General features: G+C 32.3%; 1 protein-coding gene across 1 annotated transcript; it reads right to left on the minus strand.

Moving 5' to 3' along the window:
- Nucleotides 1-17: 17 nt before the first annotated feature.
- Nucleotides 18-17,458, minus strand: LOC131930989 (sodium channel protein 1 brain). Its single transcript, XM_059287663.1, has 25 exons — nt 17,097-17,458; nt 16,731-16,945; nt 16,428-16,556; nt 16,029-16,141; nt 15,642-15,857; nt 15,302-15,362; nt 14,733-14,877; nt 13,803-13,937; nt 13,070-13,372; nt 12,838-12,895; nt 12,082-12,335; nt 11,330-11,500; nt 10,875-11,065; nt 10,502-10,652; nt 10,021-10,276; nt 7,429-7,559; nt 6,425-6,598; nt 5,435-5,557; nt 4,783-5,049; nt 4,236-4,289; nt 3,695-3,832; nt 3,242-3,352; nt 1,905-2,175; nt 1,741-1,782; nt 18-1,516 (listed from the first exon to the last, which is right to left on the minus strand). Exons 1-25 carry the CDS (start codon nt 17,403-17,405, stop codon nt 273-275), a joined length of 5,262 nt encoding a protein of 1,753 aa, XP_059143646.1. The 5' UTR covers nt 17,406-17,458; the 3' UTR covers nt 18-272.
- Between the last annotated feature and the right edge of the window lie 237 nt (nt 17,459-17,695).

The raw sequence follows: 17,695 nt of genomic DNA on the forward strand, positions 1-17,695 counted from the left end.
TACATTCAAACCAGATACAATGTTTTTGTGGTGGAAGCAATAGGGCTGGTAAGTAGGTCACCAACCAGTTCTATGACTCTTTCAGTGTTTATTGAGCCATAGAACTGGTTGGTGACCTACTTACCAGCCCTATTGGCAGGGATGGGTTCTTACATTGTTTATTGGTAGAAGTAGTTGGCAGGGATGAGCATACATCATTGGTGTACTTAATTGACAGTGAAAGTGATTGGCAAAGTCATTACAGAGGGAGATTATTTTTAAGTGTGAGCAGGTCATAAATCAATTTTACTGCTGTGTTCTTCACTTAAATTTTCATTAACATTAGAATTTTTACCAGTTTCGCTTGAGTTGCCAGCATTATCAGATATATTCATCTCCAGTGAGTACGTTGGAATGTTTAGGTTGGATCTGTTTTTGAAATAATATGTGAGGGCTTCATTTAGTTTAGTATCCAAATTGCGTATTGCTTCACTACGTGTGCGTATCCCAGCGTTGCTTGATTTTCGTATTTTGAGTTGAACTGCTAAGGCGGTGATGTTCCTCATTGCTTTGTGGGCTTTGTAGCTTCTCCAAGCCCGTTGCAATGTTCTAGCAGCGACATCTTCTTTTTTCCGTTGCAGCGTGCTAGATTTAACAGTGATGTTAACCCTTACAGGGAAATGTTCAGCAAACTTTGCTTCCATTTGCTCCTTTAATATCTTCAGTTCTTCAGAATCTTCAACATCATTTAAAACATTTTTTACAAGGGCAATTAAAATATCCAAGCAATGCATTTTCTCCCCTTCCATGATAGGAATATTAAAAGAAACCAAAGCAATTTCATTTGGTTTTGGGAGCTGCAGAGGTGCCTCAAGCTCCCCTACGAAGTTAGCAAGTTGGTCAAATCTAATGAACTGAGTTGCGAGAGGGTCATACTTCTCCCACGTGACGTAAAACATATCAAAGTCATATTCAGTAATGCCCAGCTCCTCCTGCTCGTGAGCTTGGCTAAAATTTTCAAGAATCACAGCAATATACATGTTGATCACAATCAGATAGACTATAACAATGTAGCTGACCATGTACGGTATGGCTAAGTAGGGAATGCCACAGTCACCATTTGCTGCAATATGGAGATCTTTATCTGGCAAGTAGTAAAACTCTGAATCACAATATGGTGGGCTTATTAAAAGAGCATCCAGTATATCGTTCCATCCAGCAGAAGTGGCCAGGCGCAAGAGCAACATAAAACTGTTCCCAAAAGTTTGGAAATTAATTATTTCAGTAAAGGCCCCATTAATTTTCACATTGTGAAACAAAGACATTCCTATGATTGCATACATGTACATAATTAAGAATAACAGAGCTCCAATGTTGAATATAGCTGGAAGTGAAATAATGAGAGCAAATAGAAGTTTACGAATTCCTTTGGCACTTTTAATAATACGCAAAATTCTTCCAATTCGAAAAACTCTAATAACTCGCAAGAGTGTTGGTGTTACAAATAAATTTGCCATCATCCTATCAAATAGCCTTCCTGTGTAAAAAAAAATGATTTGTTTTAAAAGCTAGAATATAGATACAACAAAAACAAAACACATTAAAATTACAGCATAAGTAAATTTATTCAAATAAATTAGTTATAAATTAAACAATTAACCTAACAAAAAATTAATATTGGAATTTGCAAAAAATAAAAATATTAACACAACTTCTAAGACATAAAAAAATTAACATCATCACAAAAAAAAGTTAATTTACCATTGTACGAATTGGCTGGTAAAAAGTATTTTCCCCATGTGACTACATAGAAGAAAAACATGAAAATTAGTGGTTGTGCAACAAGTATAAATTAACTTAATGAGCAAAAATTTTCAACTTAAATTCTCAAATATGGGATGAAGAATGAACATTTTTTAACTTACCAAATAATGATACTACAACTATTGAGAAGTCAAAAACATTCCAGAGAAACCGAAAATAATGATGTCGCAATCCAATTAACTTGACAGCAGCCTCAAGGGTAAAGACTACAGTAAAAAGTAGATTGACCATCTCCATGCCCTGACTGATAGCTTTGGATCCCTTGTAATGCTCAATAGCCATATTGACCATGTTGCAGAAAATAAGAAGAACAATGCTCAACTCAAATTTGCTGCTCATTGCCAAGTTGTAAAAGTAAAGCTGAAACTTGTTCTATAGAATTACAAACAAATGAAAAGATATCAATATTTTTATGACAGAAACAATGTCATAATATTGAAAACATATGATGCTATCTTTCTTCTTCTTCGTTCTTAATTTTTACTGTTGGAAGGGATAGAGCCTTATTTGCCAGAGGGTTTGAAGTCGAGAGTTTTTTCGAATTTATCAACCATGAGCTTTTGCTGACTCCACCATGCCTCCATCACAATTAAGGATACGTGTCAACTGGTTATGCGCCATTCATTGAGGCCACTGACTCCGATTTCAGCCTGCTTTTCTTTTTGGATTTGCTTCCATAGCCTTTGTCCAACCAAGAACAAACTACAAGGCAGCAGTTGTTTGATTTTGGAGTTGTCTCTCCTAGAAGAGTGGCTGTCCCCAGCTAACGAGCCTCATCTGCCCAAGGGTTCGAACTTTAGACTTTTTGGTGCAGCAACCATGAGCTTTACTGACTCAACCACGCCGACCCCTGATGCTATAACTCTAAACTTTTAAAAATTGTTTTTATTTGGCAAGTACAACATTACAATGAAAAGTAACAATACAATTTAAGTGTTCTAGCATAAAGCTATCAAATTGGTTGAAATTTAAATAGTGTTTAAAATAACAAGTCTATTGGCTAAGCTATATAAGTGATTTTGTTGGTTGTGTCAATAAACTGCCATTCATGAAAAAAGCAAACTGTGGTTTTATCATATCTGATTTCAATTGAAGAAAAAAATACTATACTAGCATTAAAACAAGTTGTCTACTTCCTTTGCTCATAGAAAGTGTTCTGTTTTTACTGTTTAACAAATTGGAATAGCTTTATTTACTTATCAACTAACCAAACAAATTTATATTATTAGCTCAAGATTTCAGTAAAATGACCCCAGAAATGAAAACTTTTATTTACATAAGCTCAATTTACTAATGTCATTAGCTCCATTTAGATTACTAAAAACATAGCAGATTTTTAAAACAAACTTTATTATAAAAATATATATTAAAACATTAATTAAAAAATAACCACTTCAAATAAGAATAATGATTGCTTTTCAAAAATATGCAAATGTACCTGTGGTCTTTTTATGGTCTTCTGAGGTTTTCTTTTTACAAATTTTTTTAATGTGTTGTAGTAATTACGTTGACTTTGGGTGAGGAAAGCATCCAGGTAACTACCTTCATACTATATTGATAAAAGGAACAGTAGTGTAACTAAAAACATACAAAAAACATCAATAACAACAATCTTTTGAACACACAAAAACTAAAATAAAACCAATGTTCTATTGGATATTTGACTTGAAAAAGATGTATGGTCTATTTTTCAAATCTATTTGACATCTAAAACTCATTTATTGTTTAAAGAATTACAGAAACTAGATATGAGAAAGTTGGGGAATAGTTTCAAATTGAGAATGATAATCATGAAAATAACAGAAATAATTGACAGTTCCTTTATATAAATGCATATAACATTATAAAGAAACAATTCAAAGTAAAGGAAAACCAATATGTAATACTTTACCCTTTTCTTGAGGACATTAAAATTATCAATGATGACTCCAATGAAAAGATTCAATGAAAAGAATGATCCAAACACAATAAAAACAACAAAGTAGATATAGGCATACAGGTTGGCCTCATATCTGGGCTGATTATTAATCTGTAAAAAAAAATAATGTTTTAGAAGACTCATTTTAAATATTTTGTGGGAGCAATTCCTGTTTGATAGCTTCTAACTGGATTATCTTTTTTAATGTAATAGAATTCTAAATGTCACAAAAAATTAAATGTGTCATGAGTAAGTCTTAAACACCTATGACGTTTAAAATAATTGTGTGTATCACTGAACAAACTGTTCAATAAAAATCAAGTCACATGTAAAGTTTTCTGTCTTCAAGTTGTGAAACAAAAAAATTTGATGACAAAAATACTCCAACTGAATCAGCACTCAAAGCTAATTCTAAGGCAAATAATTAAGGATAAAGTCAACTTTGTAACAGTATGAAGGCCATTTTAAAACTTGATACAGAAAACACATTGGTCCAAATTAGGTATGTACTAACTTCAGTTGAGTCAGCAGCATCAGCCATCACTTCCATCCAGCCTTCAAATGTTGCCTGTGGAGTAAATTAAAACTTTTCTTTAAACGTCTAATTTAAAACTGCATCCTTGTGACAGAATGGAATAATATTAGTAGTGTTGAAATCTGGATGAATTAGAACTGATCAGTGCTTAAAAAACTTTATGTAGCCTTCATAATAATTGTCTCCAAAAGTGGGAATGGTTTAAATTTGTTGCATTTTAATTTATAATTTCATGCATATACTAGTTAATTTTTGTCATTTTTTACATTAATATTTTACATATCTACATTCATGCTTTGTAGTTAAAATTATTTTACCATAATTATTAGGTTTGTTTTAATTGCCTGATTACCTGAGAAACATAACATAATAACTTTATTTCATGTGTCCTATTGACTGAAAAGGGGTTTGAACTTCTAACATTCAATAGAAATAGCTATCAACACCACTATAAAAACAAATCAAAAAACTTAATTCTGATTTAAAAGTAAATTCTAATGCATAATTTGAACATCATAAGACTTACAACTTGGAACAATGCTAGAAAACCAATAGCCGCATTGTCAAAGTTGACATTAGAGTTCTCCCACACACCATTGACAATGTCACAATCAGCCTTACTGGCAACAATGTCTGCTTCAAACACTTGTTTATTTGTTGCATTTCTACATTTATAAAACCGACCCTTGAAAAATTGTACACCCATGATGCTGAAGATCAGCCAGAAAACCATACAGACAAGGAAGACGTTGATAATAGCTGGAATGGCGTTCATCAAAGCATTTACCACAATCTGTATGTGAATCAAATGGGAAATTACAATTATGATCCTTACATTTTTACACTTTAAAAAATTACTTTTTGTTAATTAAAACAAGTGCATGGAGGAAATGGTGAACTAAGCATCAAACACCATAAATGTCAAAATATACAACCTATTGTCAACATAAATTCTATATCTTTCTGTCAAAATAAAATTAGTGATTAAGATTTAAATAAACTTAAAAATAAAATGTGTTTCTCTAAAAAGGAATTCGAGAAGGACATTTTCTATTTTTTTTTAATTTACAAGTGGAAAAAACTACTTGCAACTTAAAATGATTTAATTGGAAAGATGAAAAAAAAAGTGTCAAAATGTTATATTTAGCAAAAGATTTAGCCAAGATGTAAAATCTCACCTTCATTCCTTGCCACCTTGATATTGCTCTTAAAGGTCTGAGTGAGCGCAATGTTCTCAGGGACCTAAAACCAGTCATTTTGTTGAGACCAATGTAGTCACTAGCCATGCTAGTTATTGATGTCTAGGATTGGAAATGTCAAGCAAGTTTCTCAAAATGTCTTTCATTAATAAACCATAGGACTGAATCATAAACAAAAACTAACTTGTAAAAACTTGAACAGCAAACACAAAGTTGAACATTTTTCTTATAAAGTATTGTTAAAGTGTTGAAGACTTCAAGTGAATAGAGTACTGGTAAAGTTAAATATAACACAGTTTTTTTTTCTGCTTTCAGCCCCAAATGAAGTAAATCTAAGAGAGAACTTTTATTCAGATACATTCAGTAGCACCATAAGGTGGTCCACTCCTGGTAGCTAGGCTAGTCCTATGTTCCAAATATGAACTATGTAAGGTTATTAACTTAAAACGGGATATTGGTAATGCTATTATGTTTGTGAACAGTTAACTAAATGTCAGCTATTTGAGTGAGCTGCTAGCAACTAGAACCATCAAGAGATAAGATAGAGATAAGATAGAATACATAGAGTACCATTATCTCTGCAGATGGCATTTTAGATAGAATTAGAAATGATTGTTTATTCCAACCATAAAGGTATAAATAAGACAGGTAAAGATGAAGTGAAGGACATTTCACAATAGGAGAGCAGAAGACATTATATCATTATGTTTATTGGTCTGTAATACTGTAGTGGTAAGTGTATATAAGGTTATCTGTGTTCCAGTGTTTATTTCTAATGAGGCACAAGAGATGTTAATGATAAATTAATTCCTTTACAGTTGTTGTTTTCAAAGCTCACAATTATTTGAACTAGACATTTTGTTTTTCTTCTGAGAGCAAGCTGATCAACCATTTTACACCATGTTCACACTTACATGCTCTGGCTGAATATTTTATCACTATGGTCATAATGAGTAAAATTCTACTTACAAAGACAATAAAGAAGTCTAATATGGTCCAGAAGTTGGTGAAGTACTCAGTCAGACCCAGGCCAATCAGTTTGAGAACCATCTCAATAGTAAACAGCACAGAGAAGGTGAAGTTGCAGATACCTAGTATGTACTGCAATGTCTTACGCTGATATAGATAGATGTCTTCAAATGCCTTGAAAAAAGGAAAAACTTATCTTAATAGGCCTCCTACTAAAGCTGGGGTTTGTGTATTTTTTGTATATATAACAATAAACAAATCTGAAAGTTATGAAGAGAAAGTGTTTGTTTTTCTGCAGAAACATGCTATACAATGGATAACAATGCAAATCTCTCTTTCTGCTTTAAAAGTAAAGGGGCAACCTATCCAAAAAATGTGAAGGGGCAGTAAAATACAAAGTTAAATATAAATAAAACAAATATTTAAAAGCTTGTTACTTTAAAGGTTTTTTATATTTGTTTTATTTTCTACTTTTTTAGTGATTTCTGACAAAAAATATTTCCTTAAAAACATCATCAGTCGCTCGGGATATATGAAAGCAGCCGTCCATGATTATGTTTTACAGACGACAGCAAGTTCTTAATTTTCTCACCTATCCTAAGTTTCAAATCGTTTAAAAACTTTATTCTGCCCTTAATAGTCTTCACCAATTCGACCCGCTCTACAATTGTAAACTTTCTAAGTGAACCACAGCTCACCAGACTGATCGGGTGATAGCATCTAGCGAACTAAATAGCTTGTAATAACAACAGGGACAACAGTGCTTACTAATTTCAGAAAATTTTAATTAATTCATGAAAAATTAGTCATCCAATTAAGGCAAATTTAATGTCATATTGCATTGTTATTGGGTCTTGGGTTCAGAAAAATTGATATGTTAGAATTGCCAGAAATTTCGCTCTCCCGTTTTGATTTAGACAGACAGAGAAAGCAAATTTAAATAAAAGCTTATAAAAAGCAACTATAATTTACTTTCTTAGATGAGTAAGTGCACAACTACTTACCAAAGACAGGCTACTTCCTAATATCATGATCAGTACAAGTGACTCAAAAAACCTATGCTCTACTATCTTTCTGATAAAGTTTCTGCAACAGGTCCATGTCTTGCCAAATTTGCTTTCATTGAAAGTATTCAATCCATATAAACTGTAGGAGAGACACCAAGGATATTTAATTTGTGAGTAAAGCAACATGGGACAGCATGATCTAGTGGTGGAGGTCAGTAGTTAAACAAATTATATTGATAAAATTGACAAAGTTAAACAAACTACATCAACTAAAACTTACTAAGGTCGAAACCAATCTGGAAAACAGTTAGGAGGTAAATCATCTTGGGGTTCTGATGTTTCTGATACGGCACCAGTAGGTTTCTCAGTGTTTAATTCTGCTGCTACACTCTCTTGTTCACTGGTGCTACTCTCCAAGCCTTCTGGCACAGTTTTGTGAATGGAGTCTTGACCTGGAGTCTACAAGAGATGGAAATTAACAACATCCTTTTCAATAAAAATAAAATAATTAGGGCTACATAAAAAGGCAATTAATAAGGTCTATTAAATAGGTCTGTAATGCACACAGATTAAAAAAAAAATGTTTGCTCCTAAACTTTTGAAAGCGAAAAATATTTTTTACATGATGGGCCAGCTTAGTTCACAATTATTATCATTAACTTTTATTCCTCTTCTACTCATTCTCTTAGAGCAAACTCAGTTAACTTTCCTGTTACTCTTAAAGAAATAGAATCATATCAAAGAAATTGGATTAAAGGCTGCAGAATTTATAGCAAATTTATTGCAAGATTACCCAGAAATACATGGCAAGGAATTAAGTGAGGTAAAAATTTTTAAAAATGTATTTCGGAGGATAAGTAAAGTTGTTGTTGAATCATATAAAACAAAACATTAAAATTATTTAAAAACAAAAAAGAATTAACTGCAAGTTTCAAATATCTGTGAGCCATACATAAAAAAAAAGGTTTGAATTGTCATTCCACATCCCTCAGTACACACAACTTACAGAAAGCTGACTGTCATTCCATATCCCTCAGTACACACAACTTACAGAAAGCTGACTGTCATTCCACATCCCTCAGTATACACAACTTACAGAAAGCTGACTGTCATTCCACATCCCTCAGTACACACAACTTACAGAAAGCTGACTGTCATTCCACATCCCCAAGTACACACAACTTACAGAAAGCTGACTGTCATTCCACATCCCCAAGTACACACAACTTACAGAAAGCTGACTGTCATTCCATATCCCTCAGTACACACAACTTACAGAAAGCTGACTGTCATTCCACATCCCTCAGTACACACAACTTACAGAAAGCTGACTGTCATTCCATATCCCTCAGTACACACAACTTACAGAAAGCTGACTGTCATTCCACATCCCTCAGTACACACAACTTACAGAAAGCTGACTGTCATTCCACATCCCCAAGTACACACAACTTACAGAAAGCTGACTGTCATTCCACATCCCTCAGTACACACAACTTACAGAAAGCTGACTGTCATTCCACATCCCTCAGTACACACAACTTACAGAAAGCTGACTGTCATTCCATATCCCTCAGTACACACAACTTACAGAAAGCTGACTGTCATTCCATATCCCTCAGTACACACAACTTACAGAAAGCTGACTGTCATTCCACATCCCTCAGTACACACAACTTACAGAAAGCTGGCTGTCTCTATGGATCTTCTGAGCCCAGGCTTTAGCATGTTGCTGCGCATTTTTCTTGTCAGCTTCTGCGACAGCTTCATCTGCACTGGCATTGGAGTTGAAGTCGGGAGCCTGCTCAGTTTTGTTAGGCTCCTTTGCTGAAAAAGCTGTAAAAAATAAAATTGGAACAGGGTACAGCGTTAACAAAATTTGCTAGCAATAAAAATTGTGATGACGAGTACAAAATTAATATTTATTGTAACAGCTGTTATACATCAAATGTTAATCTCTTGATGCATTAACTATTAATTAATTAATTGTGTTGGATGATTTATATAAAAACTTAACCATGATATTGGAGTTCTAATATGATAGAAACAGTTACTGTCATTGTTATCTAGCAAGGTTTAATTACTTTTTACTTTTGTTTTGACAATTTTCATTTAAACCAGAATTTTTCCACAAAAATCTGTGCATTTATTTTTATGTCTAAAAATTAAAAGCATTACACTCTGTAAAAAATGATCAACTTTAATAAAAAATTTAATTTACCCTAAAATAGATATGTCCCTTGTCTGCAACTTGTGTGGTATTTAAAATATTTAAGTTGAAACGATAATGAACAAAGTATTTTGAAAACTGGATTGTTCTGAATATTAATTTGAAAATGGCTCTAGTGAAATAATCTAACTCCCTCTGCATTAACTTAGTAGGTAGTGTGTCAGCATCAAAATGACAATGAGGAAAAAATAGATTTTTACTGAAACAATTGAACACAATGACTTAAAATAAGATAAATTATCATATAAAGTTTTGGCCTCATGTTCAGATGGGTGCCGACATCTATCAGGGGTCAGTAGTGACACGGAGTTGTACACTTCCAAACCATCTAATGCGATGGAGTCATATCACAAGCATACTGCCAGTGAAAAGATCTTCACCTTTTCCATCTTTTGTTGACAACGCTGTGTCCTGCTCCCCCTGAGATGGAAATTGTTGGGTGTTGGCAGACGGCTCCACCTTACCATTAGGGCAGGAACAACAACAGCACAGCAGCTGGCGCAGTCTGTCAAATCCATCCATCAGCTTGGAGCGCTCTGAGCTAGTCTCTCTGTGCTTGTCTAGTGAGTCGCTGGCAAAAGCATTCAGCAGTAAAGCAAGAAAGAGATTCAAGACCTGCAGAGTTGTAAACACCCGGTTTGAACTGGACTTGCATGACAAAATTTGAATAGCAAATGTTTATGTATTTAACAATGTAGGTTGATAAGTTTACTAAGATAAAACATTTATTATTTAAATAAGATTGGCTACATAGTATAAATACAAGTATATCAAAGTCAAATGGTAGGCCTTACTATCAAGGTGTATATATTAGAAGCTATATAGAAAAGAAATACTTACCACAAAGTTTCCAAAGACAAGAGCTGGCAAAAAAACTACCATACAAAGTTCATTTGATGCTCTCATACAATCATAAAGTGGCTCTATCCACTCTCCACATAGTACACGGAAAATCATTAACATAGAATGATAGAAATCTCGAAAATGCCATCTGCAGAGATAATGGTAGTACAGGTAGAAATATATGTAATTGACAGTAAAATAATAAAACAAACTGAACTTAAATAGTAAAACTAGAAATCTATATGTTTGAGACCTAGAGAAAACAAAAAGACATTTTAAACACACATTTCTAATTTATTGTTATTAGCTTGATTATAAGAACACAAAAAAGATTTTATAGAGATGTAATTGTGATGTTAAACTAAATTACCTAGGAAAATCTCCAGCGTACACGTCATCTGTGTACTGTGAACGAAAGAGCTGCAGGCCAATAACAGCAAATATGTATATGACGATTCCAAGAATAAGGCAGAGGTTACCTAGAGCACCCAGCGTGCTTACGATAATAGTCAGCAAGAGTCTCATTGTTGGCCAGGATTGGGCTAATTTGAAAACTCTCAGCTACAAAATTTTATAAGGAATTCACTTCAATTTTGGATAACATTTTTTACCATAAGTCATAAAATTAGAATAATGTCTTTTAAACTTAAATATATTACACATTTTTTTAAAATCGCAAATAATGCAAAAAACACACTTTCAAACTGATTATACATAAAAAAACAGAAATTAACTAAATTTAAAACAAAAAAACAGGAAATACTGCAAAAAAACACATTTGAAAAATTTAAAGTCATAAAAAAAGATCAAAATGTTTGAACGTACTAGTCGGAATGTCCGTAAGACATTTAATCCATCGACTGTCTCCATGCCTAAATCCAGAATACTGGCTATGGCTATGACTAGATCAAAAATGTTCCAACCCACCACAAAGTAATACTTTCCAAGGCCAATTATCTTGCAGGCAGCTTCTATAGAAAACACTGCTGTAAATATCTGTTAGAAAACACCCACAAAGATGTCAAGCAATATATCAACTGTGACAAGTGTTATAAATTTAGTTATAAATAAAATAATATACATAGGCCTAAATACATATATATATATATATATATATATATATATATATATATATATATATATATATATATATATTATTAAAATGTCAATGTTACTTTGAACTACAGTAAGCTACATGTTAAGTTTACTCTGTTTTGATATTGTTTAGCCTATTGGCATACTATTTAGGTGTTTTATTAAAGCATTAATTACTCTTGCCTGGTCATTTGTTGCATAGCAATGTTCTTGTTTTTGTTGTGCCAGCTTATTTTTGTCTAATTATAAACAGTTACACAAATTTAAATTTGTCAACATTGTCTTACAACAGTATTATAGTGCAATGAGCTCCAAGCTGATGGATGGATTCGACAGACTGCGCCAATAACATCACAATTGCATAACAGCAAAATAGTTAAGTGTATCCTCCATCAACATAAAAAAAACCCCAAAACCTTTCTGATAAAGTAAAAACACAAAACCAAAACCTAAAACAAGCTTTAGTAAAAAGCCATACTTACAGCATTGGAGACTCTCAAGATAGTAGTTAGAGTGTCTGACTGATTGTGATGCTCAAGCGACAAAAACAGGGTGTTGATGAAGATACAGAAAGTTATAATAAGATCGAACAAGGGGTCGGAAACAAATACATAGAAAGAGTTCTGCAGCTGGAGAAATTTGATGTACAGGCACATCCACTTTTCACAGCAATCACAATTGCGGTCGATAACTTGACCTTCCAAGGCACCAATGTCTGGGTCCAACAGTGTGTCCGCTGTTATTTAAATGATAGGTAAGAGTGTAACAAAAATTACTATAGAAAAATTATTATTTATAAAGCATAAGTTTCAAAAAAAGAAAAATGGCTGGTGGTGTTGTGACATGGATTGTCTATAATGAAAATGTGTAGGCACGGAAATAGTGAGTGTGAGAGTAGCCTCCCCTTTGACAGTGGTGTGTTAGCGGGACAAAAGTGTGTGAACGAAGCAGTGTGTGAAGCAATGTGGTGTGGCGTCAACATTATGTACCAACTCGTCAGTTTTACTTCTTGTCATGTGTTTTTGTGATTGATGATAATTATACACCTATGATACAGATTCTCTTTGTGGAGTGTATTTATTTATTAATGCTAAACCTGACTCAAACTAGCCAAAAATATATAAGAAGCCGAGTGTAACAGGTGTAAAGAGCTTTATTAAAAATGTGTATTTACATTGTGATGTTTCCATATTTTCAAACTAGAAGCTAATCTCAGTTTCTAAAAATGAAGTACCTACCTTTGATTATGGTGATTCCTTCCATCACTACACCTTTTGTTGAAGGACTTTTGTTCTCCTATAAATAAAGTTAAATTAAAATAGTAAAAAAATGTTTTTTCTTATACAAAATAGCCTCATATAGAGTAGAAGAAAGAAAGTTTCATTAAAAAAATAGTGCAGTGGTTAGCTAATTATTTTGTAACAAGCTGAATGTTTAGAAAAACTGAGTGAATTGTCTTACAAAACTTACCTTCCAAAAGAAGGTTGGAGTGAAACCTTGGGATAACAGATTTTCATCGACAGGATCAACTGCAGATATTCTACTGTCTGACTTCTCAGGCTCGTTACTTTCCCCTGCAGCATTACTGTTTGTCTTGTTCAATGTGTCCGAGGATTTGTCACTTGAGCTTTCATCAATCAAACCTAAAGATCTAGTTCGGGCCATGGTTTTAGCCTTATTGCCCAAGACTTTAGCCTTCTGGTGCATCATAGTGACATCATACAATGCATTGTGCTTGTTCCTGGCATTTTCTTTCTTTTCTCTTTCTTTCTCCTATTGCCATCAAAAGTAGATTTTTCGTTTTTAAATTGATTATTTACATAGGTTATTTAATCATTTTTATAAATCGTAATTCTTTGCATCATTCACATGTGTTCACATTTACAACAAATGTTAATAGTGTTAAGCAGAAACATTTTGTTTTAATTAAACAAAAAGTAATAGTTTATTATGGGACTAGCTTTAAATTAATATTTAAAAAGTTTGTTTATAGGCTACTTAAAAATGACAACTATTTCAGTGTTTCCAAGGTTCTTAATATCCTAGATTTAACAATTCAGAGCAAGCATAATTTTTACTGCACAATCCCTTTGTATGCCAATGTCAAGAAATAGAACAGAAGCCCTACAACATCTGACCTATGGACTATGTAGAACATTACTTATTACAACAAGCATTGTAAGAGAAAAATGTAAGGAATTACCTTTCCAGCACTGACTGCCTCTTCCTCATAAGACATTGAAACCACAGCCAGCATTAGATTGATGAGGTAGAATGATCCAAAGAAAATCACAACGATAAAATAGATAACATTCCATGGGCCTGTAGCTCGAATGGCCTAATTATGAAAAAAATGTCCGAAATTAAAAATAAAAAACTAATTCTCAAGGTCTCATATTGTGGTCAGGTTAGTTCAGTAGTTATGTGTGAGAAACTTAATAAACATTCAATGATAATAAAACTAATGGTTCTATGTTTGATAAACAAGTACCCTTTAGGAATTTAAATTTTTTTCTGAATAAGATGCAAGGCAAAATTTTTGGAATTGTAATTATCAGGTAGGATAATTCTTTTTTATGGAATGACATGAAAAACTCCAAACCTTAGCCTCTTGGAATAGTTTTTGGAAATGAAGATAAAGATAGGATTGTTCCTTTGAATATTTTAACAATCAAAGTCTAAACACCACAGATATTATTCTTCAGAGAGTGTGGGGTCTTGAAAGTATTCTTGTATTTTGTGCAACTAAATTGTACATATTTTTACTGGTGAGCAATAAGAGAAAATTTCACAAATTTCTAAACTTAAAGACCAGGTATCTAAAGTTCTGTACTAGAAGAAACAAAATATGGATCTTGTTTAATTAATAAAGTGCCACTGTGTTAGAAAAGTGTGCCCCTAAAAACCATAATAGGCCTAGTATATGACCCACATTTCAAAATTTACAAAGAGAAAAGTAATTTCATTTAACAAAAAATTTATTTAATAAGGAATAAAATTTAAAATACCAAATGAAACTTAATATTCAAAAGAATTAATGCTTCTTAAAAAGTAACATAAAAAAAGTATATGATCAAAACAGTTAAGAAAATTTTCACCAACACTATAAGTTTTCATGACTTCAACAACCAACCTTATTATAAATATCTTCCCAAAAGTCTAAGGTAACTAACTGAAAGCAGGTAAGTAAGGCCCATCCAAAGTGATCGAAACTGAGGTAGCCAAATCGTGGATTGTCCCCAATATCAGGCAAACAGACAAATTTTTCTGGGCATTGTCTTAAAAATACAAAATGAGCTTCTTCTATAACATTTTATTTTTTGGAAAAATTATTAGAATAATTATTGGGAATTTTAATAAACATTTTCTTTTAATTTAGATAGGACATTAAGTAAAAAACTTAAAATGATGCATAAATAATACAATTAAAAAACAAATGTTCTTCAAATAATTAATATAGGACTTTAAACATAAAAAATTATTTAAATAATCTTCAGTAGATTGGGATGTAGGCCTACTTCTATGAAACATTGGAGAAAAATATTTTAATATTTTACAAGAGTACAATTCCATCTTTTTAATGGTTTTGAATTCTTAATTACAATACTCATTCCTATATATTAAAATATTTTAATGGAATTGTACTCTTGTAAAATGTTTCTATGCATGTAGGCCTATACTCTTAAAAAAAATGCAACAAACCCTGCTCCACTTGAATTTCCACACACTACATATTCTTGGTACTCATCCATCAGCCAGTTATCTGAAACATTAAACAGATAATGTTAAATCACATTCCTATAAGTCTTATTTCCTAATTTAAAAAATTAAAATTTAATAACACAAATATGATTCTTTTTATACTTAGACATAAATTCAACAAATATATTTTAATTTTTGAAACACTATATGTATATATTTCTTTGCAATAGGTTGAGGATAACTATAAAAAGATTAAATCGTGACTTTCCTCTAAGAGGGGTCTATTCAACTAGAAAACAATAAACTGAACATATATATTAAATGGAATGGAATTACTTACCGGGATTGCGAATCCACTCAGCATAATAAACATCAAGAGACATGGTGGGATTGTCAAAGTATCCTGTAACTTCTTTGACACACTTTTGGCGGAAAGTGCCAAGGAAAATTTGGAGTCCAAACATAGCGAACACCATTAAGCAAAAGAAGGTTAACAAGATTACTTCAAAAAGCATTCTGAATGCTCTTAGTAAGGCACTGACCATTGTTTTGAGACCTAGATCAAATTTTTTCAGAATTAGAACTGTAGATGGCTAGTTTATCCAACATGAAAAAAGTTCAATATATTTATAAATATATTATCAATGTTTAAATAGATAATAAATAATTTAATATTACAAGTAAATTTGAAACCATTTTAAAGAGTAGCTGTATACAAAAAACCAACCTGGAACAATGGACACAGTTTTTAATGCTCTGAGTACTCTAAATGTCCGCAATCCCTGTAAATTTCCAACTGATAAATCTTGAGACATTAACTGCCATCCAATTGTCATGTACCTGAGTAAAGCAAACAAAAATAAGATAAACTAGACTTCAATTGTGAGCAAAGAAGCAATTTTATATGCTCCTTAGTCTGCTCAGGGGTACAAACTTTAAAGCCAGAGTCAGGCAAACGACCACCCACACCATCTCATTACTAATCTAGTTTTTTTTTTGTTTATATTATCATGGAATACATGTTTAAAAATGTAAAAGCTCATTTAATAATTCAACTGTCTTCTTTAAACAGTTTGAATATATAAAGCACATGAAAATTTAGTGAAATAGGATAGGTTAAACTTACGATGTTGACACAACAATAAAATCTAGCCAGTTCCACGGATCATGAAGATATGTGTGTTTATTAAACATAAATCCTCGAGCTAGCATCTTAATTATGCACTCTAAAGAATATATAGCTAAAAACAAATATCTGAAAATAGAAGTAGAAAACAAAAACATTTTAGTTTATATTTATTTCATTGTTTTAGATCTTAAATTTTGCAAGTTTGGAATATAAACAATGATTAACATGAATTACATAAATACTTTGAAACATAAAAGTTAACAAAATAAACAGTTTAAAAAAACTTAGAAAAGAACTCACTCAACTTTCTCAGCAATTGCAAGATATGGCATTGCCAAAAAAACACAGTTGGCAATAATGGTTAGGAAAATGCATAGGTCAAAAAACTGATTAGTAGCAATCAGTAGCGTTATGCGTCTCACAAGATTCCATGGAGGAAAAATAAACAAGGACTTCGTGGCCGTAAATCTGTAGATATAGGGCTTGCCAAACCGAGATCCAATGATCACAAAAGTCTGAGTGAAAGAAATTTACATAAACGTATTAAAAATTAACATTTTAATTATGTATTAGCAAAAATGAATTAATGTAGTTTTCTATTTTTTTAATTTCTAAAATACCTCACACAAAAGTTTGTAAAAATCAATAACTTAAAAAATTACTTACTTTTCCTCTTATACCTGGATCAATTTCTTCTATAGGCTTTCCTATTAAACGGGGTGGAAACCGACCATAAGCCTTTGTAAGAACACAACCTTCTCTAAGATCTGGATTTTCTGGGGGAAGAATGTCTTCTTCTTCTTGGGCACCAAATTTGAGCTCACCATCAACAAGATGAGCATCCTGTGCATGCCTTGCTCGATGTAGCTCTCTCTCATTGAGCTGAGCTTCTCTTTCAACCAGAAACTGATAAGATTCTTCTGTAAAGGGCTTAAATGTTGCTAACGGCAGCTTTTGTGCCTTAGGCTCATCCATTGTGTGTTGCTTAAAATATCTATGTAGCCCATGCCATATTGATGCAAATTGTGAATGTCACCTATAGTATTGTTAAATTCCTGATTAAAGTAATTTTAGTTTTTTAGAAACATAATAAATTAACTATTTTTTTTAAAATTAGAAAGTTGGTTAATATTCAGGAAAGTCATTTTATAATGAATGATCAGCTGCTATCCAATCAAATAGTTTTCTCAGTACAATGGTCAACACCTGAGTTCATTATGATGTCACACATTATTGTAAACACAGTGGGTTTTTATTAGCCAAAG

The sequence above is a fragment of the Physella acuta genome, unplaced genomic scaffold (genome assembly GCF_028476545.2).
Source record: "Physella acuta isolate Inbredline_101_S28 unplaced genomic scaffold, ASM2847654v3 ptg001872l, whole genome shotgun sequence".
In the NCBI taxonomy this organism is placed as follows: Eukaryota; Metazoa; Mollusca; class Gastropoda; family Physidae; genus Physella; species Physella acuta.

Bases quoted from the DNA above. Each gene is read 5' to 3' on its own strand.
- LOC131930989 (XM_059287663.1), bottom strand. From the start codon at position 17,405: ATGGATGAGCCTAAGGCACAAAAGCTGCCGTTAGCAACATTTAAGCCC. The intron at 16,946-17,096 runs GTAAGTAATTTT...TCTTTCACTCAG, and splicing joins ATCCAGGTATAAGAGGAAAA to ACTTTTGTGATCATTGGATC. The intron at 16,557-16,730 runs GTGAGTTCTTTT...TTCTATTTTCAG, and splicing joins GCAATTGCTGAGAAAGTTGA to ATATTTGTTTTTAGCTATAT.